General features: G+C 35.2%; 1 protein-coding gene across 3 annotated transcripts in view; it reads right to left on the bottom strand.

Annotated features, from left to right (window-relative positions):
• The window catches only part of CDIN1 (CDAN1 interacting nuclease 1), a 262,518-nt gene that overhangs the window by 197,837 nt on the left and 54,657 nt on the right, over positions 1 to 10,024 (bottom strand). For all 3 annotated transcript variants that reach the window (XM_056134132.1, XM_056134133.1, XM_056134135.1), the window contains 2 exons: positions 3,641 to 3,701; positions 272 to 344 (listed from right to left, as the gene is read on the bottom strand). In XM_056134132.1, coding sequence (XP_055990107.1) covers positions 272 to 344; positions 3,641 to 3,701 — 134 coding nt within the window. The remainder of the gene's footprint in view (positions 1 to 271; positions 345 to 3,640; positions 3,702 to 10,024) is intronic.

Raw genomic sequence — 10,024 nt, 5'->3', positions numbered from 1 at the left:
GAATCAATTTTTGAGTTTGCTACACATTGTCTATTTTGCTGAATGGAGAGGTAAATGTAGAATTTAGACAAAGAAGAAAGCATTATTCTGAAGAGTATTTAAGTTGTGGGTGGTCCTTTATATTGCATTTAATTGTCATTAACTGTTCATGATAGCTGTTTTGGAATCTGGCTCTCATTAAGTGACTTGAAATACTGTGTAAATTATTTTTAAATTGGGGGAAGGGAGTAAAAGAGAACCATTAGGAAAAAAAAGAAAAAAAGTAACTCACGTGGCGTTTCCTCATGTTCCTGTAGAAACCTCTCCAGTATAATCCTTGCCATTAATGCGGGTGCATAGTCCACCTTTACAAAACAGAAACAGAAAATTAAAACTGTCAAGTTGATATTGCAATATTTTGTCAACAATGAAGATTAAGTCAATTTTAATCAACCACAGCAAGCATCATTCATTAAAAATCTTTCCCACTCTTGGTGGCTTCCATCATAATAAAATTATAACAAGCATGATCTGTGCTATAGAAAAGAATAAATGAGTCGAATGCATTGGATATAATATTGAAGCAAAGAGGATAGAACATTTTTGGGAAACTATCAAACTAAAACAGAAAAATGAGTTGTCCTCACCTTTCCTAAATTTCCCTCACTGATAGGCCAATATTAATATTTATTCCAGTCAACTTTCTTTCTTTTCATCTAGCTACATTTACCATCTGGAATTTAATTGCAAATTAAAATACCTTTTATTAGGGACTGTTTTCAGGAACTAAATTAGTAGCCCTTAAGTTTTTAAAAATATGGATTTATTGATCTTACTTTAACTCATATTTTGGCTAGATACTTCTCACATATAGTATCATATTTAACAGGAGAAAAATAGCTACACTGAGATATTACTAATAAAAAGCAGCAATAATATTTTTATATAAGATTTCCCTAGGCTTATCTGTGATACTATCAATTTATTTAATAAGAATCCATGGAGGCAACTTTTTCAAGCAGAAAACAAAATCCTATATCCACAATTAATGAAATTAAAAATATATCTAATATATATATATCGGGAAGCATACTGTCTTCTTTTGGAGACTTGGTCTTTTATTAACCACTGATTTAATTTTACAGAAAACAGGTGTTTTTTAGGGGCAACAATACTGACCCCCAAACAAATATTTTTACGTGTAAGACTGCAAATATCTTATGTGTAAATATTTTATCTTATGTGTAAGATTGCAAATATTTCTCATATATTATTTCCATGAAATTTTCTTGACAGATTTTCAACTCCTTTCTTCATAGCAAAATTTTATCTTGATTTAGTGATTAGAAAAAAAGGTTGGTTGTGTTTCTGTGAACAGTTTTTTTAAATATCTATGTACTTGGATGCCCTTAAATTCCCCAAGTAGAAAGAAATGCTTTCCATGAAGCTGCTTATTCCTAGTAACCCACATCAGAGCTGACACATGAAAAATGGTGAAATTACTGAAGGTAGTCCAGCCTGAATAAGGACTACCTTATTAGTTCAGGTACTTGCATCTCCCTAATTTTCATATTAATCATGTGTCCATCTTTCTCTGAAATAGGGCCATCATGCTTCATGTCAGAATTTAGCATGTAAGTAAAATTCATAGTGCTTCAAATCTCACTTAAAAATATTTGTGTGAAGAGAACAGAATGACGGATCTTATTATTACCAACAAAATGGGGTTGCCTAAAATACTTGCTTTAGTCTTGAAATGGGGAAATTAGTGTTAAGGTGTTCATAAAATCAAAGATGATCATATATCGCTCCCACTCCACAAGTCAACAATGATACAGTATTACTGTTTAACAGAGTTACTATCCAATGTATGGTGCCAATATTATATACGTCTTGTCAGTTTTTACTGTTTCCACTGATTAAATATATGCGGACCCATAAAGCATTACCATCACATCAATTGTCACCAAATGCAAGTGCATGTCATTTAAGTCTTAACTATCAGCTAAAAATGGTGGCTTGGCTGTTTAGATGCCATCACCTGCTACTCCTCACCCCAAATTTTTCTTAAGTATTAGCAATCTGTTAGAAAGTGCTATTTCTAATAGCACTCTACACTAATTTGTAGCCAAGATTGGAAAATTCTTTGAAAAAGTATTTCTTCTCTTGGGTTAAATATTGTCACATATTCATGGCAAATTCATGTTTATGATAAAGTCAAGGTTTATAGATAATGGAGAAAACCATGATAGTGGGTTAAAAATTTTCATATTACTATAAGATGGAGGTTAAGGTCAGTGAAATATGCTAAGCCCATGAAAAATTCAAATAAAAATTGATACAATATAAAACTTATATGATCAGTATATTCATTAATTAAAAATAGAATATGGTATGTTTATCACAGTCTTTCTAAATGCTACACTAAGAAGGCTGCTTACTCTTACTCTTCTTTTTCATAGAAATGATCACCAAATTCCTCATAATAGCTCAGAGTTCAAGTTGCTAACAGAACCAATTCATAACAAACATATTTAGAGTCTTGTATCAGAAAGGGGGGGGGGGATTAAAATACATGTTTTGCAAAAGGAAGAGAGAAATCAATTCTTTATGTTAATTTCCTATTAGATTATGTAGACATTGCCTAGACTACTAAAACCTTCTAGTAACTGATAGGTAATTGCTCATTTGCTGACTTTAGAGGTACACAAGCAGAAGCTGTGAGAGAAATCATCCTTTCTTGCTAATATAACATGTAGAACTTGCTGCTACTGCAACACTGCTCACAGTTCTGAGTCATCTTTAATGCAAACACACATTTTCTTCCTTGCTTCTATATTTTCCATTATAAGGAAACACAAAATAGTGTACATTTCATTCCATCCCTATGAGGTTTGCATAAGCAGTTCCAAGTCAAACTAAATATTGTATTGCTCTTATTACAGTAGATAAATATTTTAAAGTTCAGAAATTAAATATTTCATTTTTTTTGGCATGCTCTCCACAACTATTATGAACTTTTTACAGCTTCTTCATTCATGGGAAATCTTCAGGGCTTCCTTTTTTTTTGAAATGTAAGACTATTATTTGTTTCCCCAAACAGAAGCAGATCAGAGATAACAAATAAGTTCAATAAATCACTCTATATTTGGTGTTATTAAGACAAGTATGCTTTTTCATATGAGACTTTTCTACAAGGCATTTCTTTTACGATAATAAAAGTTTGCTAACAAAATGAAATGCATCAAGTAAATGTTACACCTTTAAGTAAACAATTTCTCTCATTTTTGTAATGGCATAATTTTCTTGGCATATGTCTCTATAGTTGACATAAGTATTTCTCACACTAAATTAAGACAACACGTCCAAAGAAAAGCATGTCTTGAGCTGTTTCACTGAAATTTCCCACAAAATAAGAAACCAAAAGCTGTTTACACATTTGCCTTAAAAGAAGTAGAGTAATTATGTTAACTGATTTATTAGTATATGAGGTTCTTTGTCCAATTATTAAAAGCACAAAGAGATCAGGGAGCAATTTAACTGTCTTATGCACCTCAAAGTCTTTTTTTTTAAATGTTAATTATAAGTCTAAGCAAAGCTATTCAAGATAGGCCCCTTAGGTTTTATGCAGGTTAAAATAAAATAATCACAATAACATTACCTCATTGGCCAGATCCAGGAGCACTGGGGCAGCTCCATTTTTCACCACTCCATTCAGGTACCTAGACAAGACAAAGCCAGGTGGTAATGCAGTGACAAGAAAAGGCCAGCATAGGCTTGTCAGCATCTCCTGTGTGTACTTTTCTCCTGGGCAAACGCCACATTCAACTCAAGTTCAGTTATACCATTGTCACAGAAAAGCACTGAAGGGAAAAGGATAACAAAAACAACTTTCCTTAAAGCCAATGGCAACAACTGAGCTGAACTTGGAGCAGGAGGCATGAGCACCCTACTTCCCTAGTTTCCAATACACAAAAGTGATTCCTAAAAAATTATCCATCTCACTCTGATTTTGTCTATACTACATTCATCTCACTGAAAGGAAATAGCTTACTCTCATAATTTGGAAATAGCGTATGTCACCGTTTCTGTTTATGTTTGTCTCAGATTTCTTGAAACCTTACTTGGGGGGGAGAAGGGAGTGGAACAGACTTGCCATCAGTAGGTTAGCACATCTTTATTAGGCAAGACCTTCTAGTTCTCTCCATCCCCTGGCAAGAAAAGGAAAACTAAACTCCGAAATCCATCCCGGTATGGGAACCTGGATGACAGCTTTAAAGCAAAAATTTGAGTGTACCTATGTCCTTTTAAAATACTTGAGAGGGACTGGAGCCATAGCATGGTGGGTAGGGTGTTTTTGTGCATGTGGCCGACTCGGATTTGATTTCCAGCATCCCATATCGTCTCCGGAGGAGCGCCAAGGGTAACTCCTGAGTGCCTGAGCCAGGAATGACCCCTGTGCATCGCTGGTATGACCCAAAATGAAAATAAATAAATAAAACAAATAAATAAAGTAAAATAAAATAATTAAGAGACAGCCATAAAATAAAGATTTTAAATTATAACCACTTAACTACTCTTGAAAGGTCCTTCCGAATCTGGTTCCTTCCTAACACTGTTTCTCAAGCTTCATCTTTAGTCACTGATCCTCAGTGGGAAAAACCTTAATCCAGCTTGTATGTCACCTCCTAACTCATCACAATCCAGGAGTAGGTGTCCATCATGTGTAATCATGGAATATTGTACATCTATCACTTAACAGAGCACCATATCTGTCCCTCTCAACTCAGTCCTCATTGAGATGCTGAAAGCACTGCAGGTGTTAAAAAATTGTATTTTATTCACTTACTATACCTAGTATATTTCTAGGCTTAAAATACATTCTATTTTTGATGAATAGATAAATTTTTAATTATATTGGGTAATAAAATGGGTTAAGGTAATAAATAGTTTCTCTAATATATACTCGAGTGAGACAATTCCTAGGTTTGAGAGGAAAAACTCAAAGTTAATGGATAAGCGTTCCACATAACTCTAAGAAGCAGATACTGAATTATATTATTTAACAAATATACTTATATACTTATAAGGACATAATTTTCCTATATATACAGAAGGATAAAAACTATTTAAAGTAGGAAAAGTCAAAGGTTAAAAGTTAACAAATCAAAAGTCAAAAGTTATAACTTTAGTGCAATTCTAATTAACGTAATTCCACGTAAAATACTAAAATTCTGTATACCGGGGCCTTTTCTTAATTTTTTATTGTTTATCCCTGAGAATAGACATGTAGTCAAAAAAAGTAATTTAGGGTCCAGGAACAGCCTTGCATGTAGCCGACTCGGGTTCAATTAGTCTATCCCTCACAGAGAGCCTGCAAGCTACCCATGACGTATTCGGTAGGTCAAAAACAGTAACAAAGTCTCACAATGGAGTTACTGGTGCCCACTTGAGCAAATAGGTGAACAACAGGAGGACAGTGTTACAGTGCTATGGCATATATAGTATATGTCTCACGTATGAGAGGTCCTAGGTTCAATTCATGGTACATACTCATGCCCTAAAAAAGAAAGTCCTTTTTATTATTAATTGTATTATCCTTATTCTTTTATTTGAGAACTGTGATTTATAATACTATTAGTGATGGTTTCTTAGGTACATAATTCCAAAACTGCATTCATCACCAGTGTACCCACTTTCCTCCCCAGTGTACCCACATGCTACTGCGGCTTTTTTAAAGGGGGGCTTCCTAGTACATGGTGCTCCCTGGGAGCCAATCACTACATTACTCAATCCAATGGTGCAGATCTGATGATTACTGGGTCTTCCTATTTACTTATTTTCTTTTGTTTTTAGGGGATTACATATGGCTCAGCTCTTACTCCTGGCTCTGCTCTCAGGGAACACTCCTGGCAGGGCTGGGGAAACCATATGTGGCACTGGGGATTGAACCTGGGCCAGCTACATGCAATGCAAGAGCCTTACTTGCTGACCTATTTTTCACTCCAGTCCCTTAAGGGTTTCTTAAGTAATGTATGTAAGAATCTAATTGGGAAATAAGCACTTTGAGGAAAAAAAAATCAGGAAAAACAGAAAAAAAGACAGTGTGGCTTAGAACAAAAAGTTCCTGAGAAATGGGTCAGCTAAGAAGCTCACATTAAATTACAACATTTTCATTGCATCAGTAATACTGCTCAAGAAACAACAGATTGGTAGAGTTAAGATGGACCGACTAATGGTGTGCTACAGAAGTGCATATTCAGTAACTGAGTTCCTTTCTGGGTGACAGTAATTAAGTCTGTACTGATACTAATCTATCTTTACAACATTCTACATTATATTAATTTATCCCATGAATATTTCTGATAGTTTACTATGTGTTGGGTCTTATTCCAGATTGTAAAGCAGCAGCAGCGAACATATTTTTCAATAATTCCTGCCATCACAAAGAAGCCACTACAGTGGAATACAAACTATGATGACGGATGCCATGATAAAATGTAAAGTTCAAGAAATAGGAGACAAAAACCCGTCTAAAGAAGTCGTCCTTGAATAGAGACCTGCAAGAAAGAAAGCTATTAAGCCCAGGGGATGAAGAACATTCTTCCAGTAAGTGAGCAGGAGGGGCAAAAAAGTTGGGAACCTGTATGAGATGCCGAAGTACTCAGAAAGGCTTTTGTGAGAAAAGAGTAGAGCTAGTGAAAGATGACTGTAAATAACAATGGAGTAGCTAGACTTCAGATCACTGCCAGTGCCAGACCTGTTTGTTGGATACAGTAAACATTTTCCTGGTAATGACAAATGGAATACTGTTATTAAGTTTCAAGGAACAGGAGATAGTCAAACAATAAGCCGCCCACTCTAATTGTAGAGTCTATAATATTTGAAGCACATTCATGCTTAATACAATGCAAAGATCTAAGTTAGAGCTTGATAAAGCTTCCCAGTTGGTCATTTAAGAAATCAAAGGCCCATGTATTGATGAAACCCATCCGGTCTCTCTTGGTAAGTAAGCAGGAAACCTCAGAAATGAACCCCTAATCTCCCACGGCCTACTGAAGTACTTAGGTTAAAAAGGGAAGAGAGTCTACTGAATACAATTATTTGAATCCCAACTACATCCTATAACATTTAAGAAGTACTAGGAAAAGAAATTAAGTTAAAATTAATTTGAACATTGTGGAGCTCATGCACAATTCAATCAGCCTAATCAGTGGCTGAATAAATAGCAGTACTCCTACATAAAAAAAGTTAATTTGAAGATATATTTGCTCTTTCTAGGATGTTAGTTCCTGCCAAGTGACAGATCAGTTTTATTAAAATGTTCAGACACAAAATCAAAGGAATATGTTAATACCAAAATATTCAGGAAGAACATAATCAGAAATTCCCAATGCTGCTCTTCTTTGCATCCACAAAGCATCTGTGTGGACCTAGAAATAGCATTTTTCATAGTTATAATGATTAGCATCTCTCTCCATAGAGAAGTTCAGTAGGGTAAAGCTACTCAAATGAACAACTCTTTGTCCAATAAGTCCTCAGTCAGGATCGAAATGTAATTGTGATTAAAGTTTGTGGTACTGAACAATACATTAAGGTGACCTGGGCTATCTTCCTGGTGCTTATTTGCAAATTAAAATTACTTTGCTCTATATTATCCTCAAGCTTTGCATGGAACTAACAGACAGATAGCTGAGACATCCTCCAAAAGATCGTAATAACAAATATATAGCTGAAACATCCTCAAAAGATCATAATAATTTTAAAAATAGCACTGTAGCACTGTCCTCCCATTGCTCATTGATTTGCTTGAGTGGGGCACCAACTGTGAGACTTGTTGTTACTGTGTTTGGCATATCGAATATGTCACTGGTAGCTTGCCAGGCTCTGCCGTGCGGGCCAGATACTCTTGGTAGTTTGCTGGGCGCTCCAAGAGGGGTGGAAGAATTAAACCCGGGTCAGCCACATGCAAGGAAAACACCCTACCTGCTGTGCTATTACTCCAGCCCAATTTTAAAAATAAGGCAAATTATTTTATCTTTAATATTTTCATAATAATAAAATGGGCTGGAGCGATAGCACAGTGGTGGGGCATTTGCCTTGCACGCAGCCAACATGGCTGACCCGAGTTCGATTCCTCCGCCCCTCTTGGAGAGCCTGGCAAGCCCGCAAGGCAAAGCCTGGCAAGCTCCCCGTGACGTATTCGATATGCCAAACACACTAACAAGTCTCATGATGGAGACGTTACTGGGCCCGCTCGAGCAAATCGATGAACAACGGGAGGACCGTGAACCGTGAATAATAATAAAATGGTGAAACCTCAAAACCCTACCAATATCCAATGTTGTTTATGCCTGAATACACCTTGATTGATATTACCTCCCAAATCTCTAGGATCCATCTTCCTGTGTGCAGGTGCTATCTTATTCATATTTGTGTGCGTGGTTCCTAGCACAGTAGATGGGACATAACAAAAACAAAGCAAATGGTGCCAACTAAACAAGAAAGTGGTTTCAATATTTAGAAATGATTTTTATATCATATAATGTCATGTAACACATCTGAACTAGTCTTTTTTCTATGTGAACATCTGAGCAAAATTCAGTTGATCTGATTCTCTGAAGTTAATAAAGCAGGCCCTTCAAATGGTGCACCCAGAATAACAGCGGGAGGCAATATTTCTAAACTTAGCTATTAATGGAGACTTGCATGTCTGACTTGTTAGTCACTTGTTCATGTGCACCGATAGAGTGTACCCAAACAAATGTTACTAAATAGGTTTCCTGTTTGGAAATGGAATGCAACTAGTACAGTGGGAAAGAATAAGGAGATGTCTTCAAAATAAACACTAAAACACTAAAGCTGTGTCTCTAACATGAACCAAGGAAATTTTCTCAGTAATTTAAAAAGTTTCCTACCAGGTCTCTCCATTATAGCATGACTTTTGTTTTTGTTTCAAATATCAAGACTCCTCAAAACAACTGAGATTCACATTTAAACAAATGAAGAAACACAAATATATTTCTGTCCACCATTTAAGTGATCTACTTGCTATATGGATACTTAAGTTCCAGTTCACCTGTTGGTGTTTATTGAGCATTATATGGTTTTCAGTGGATATTTATTTATATTTAAAGATCTCCAGATTTTGAATTGAGATTATTTCCATGCCACCAGAAATAGAATCACATTTATTCTCTGATATTGCAAACCATTACCCCACTTCTCAACAAACAGTAAAATATTTAAAAGTGTCTTTTTGGGGCTGAAGAGATAGTATAGAACATAAGGTGCTCTTTTTACATGTAGTTGAGATGGGTTCAATCTCCAGCAATGTATATGGTCTCCTGAGCCTGCCATAGTAATCCTTGAAATCAGAACCATGAGAACAGCTCAGTGTGGCCCCGAAACAATCCCCTCCCCCCAAAAACAAATCCCTTATTATTTGTACTGATCATTTCTATGATCACATATGTACAAATAGTAAGAAACAACTATAATATGCAAAAATTATGCACCAAAATGCTTATCAGGGTATTATTTATTATAATAGAACACTGGAAACACAAATGATCAACAGAGGATTAATTTCCATAAATTATGGCACATTCATAGGATGAAGTAATGCTATCAATAAAATGTATACAAAAAGCTTTTTACAAAACAATGTTATATCATATCCATTTTTCCAACTATAAAATTAAAGATTTACAGGTGCTGATAGAGCATGACCTCATCTACATGAAAATGGACTGACAGAGACTAAAATGAAAATTGCCACAACCTCCAGGTTGCCACAGTTATGGGTAATCTATTCACTCATTTTCTTATATAATTCTTTTTTTACCACAAAGGTTCTTAACTTTTCTAAATAGGCAATTATTACTTTTTTATTACTAAAAAAAGTGTTAACATTTGACAAACTGCTTAAATATGCTTTACTATGATACAATTTTATTCTACTCAGTTGGTAAACAAACAAAACCCTTTTAAGGCCAATTTATCATAGAGAATACTGGGACATTTAAGCTGCACGTTCAGAATA

Source organism: Sorex fumeus, unplaced genomic scaffold (assembly GCF_029834395.1).
Source record: "Sorex fumeus unplaced genomic scaffold, SorFum_2.1 ptg000098l, whole genome shotgun sequence".
NCBI classification, from domain to species: domain Eukaryota; kingdom Metazoa; phylum Chordata; class Mammalia; order Eulipotyphla; family Soricidae; genus Sorex; species Sorex fumeus.
Note: the sequence above shows the minus strand (reverse complement) of the source record. Positions and strands in the feature narration are given on the sequence as shown.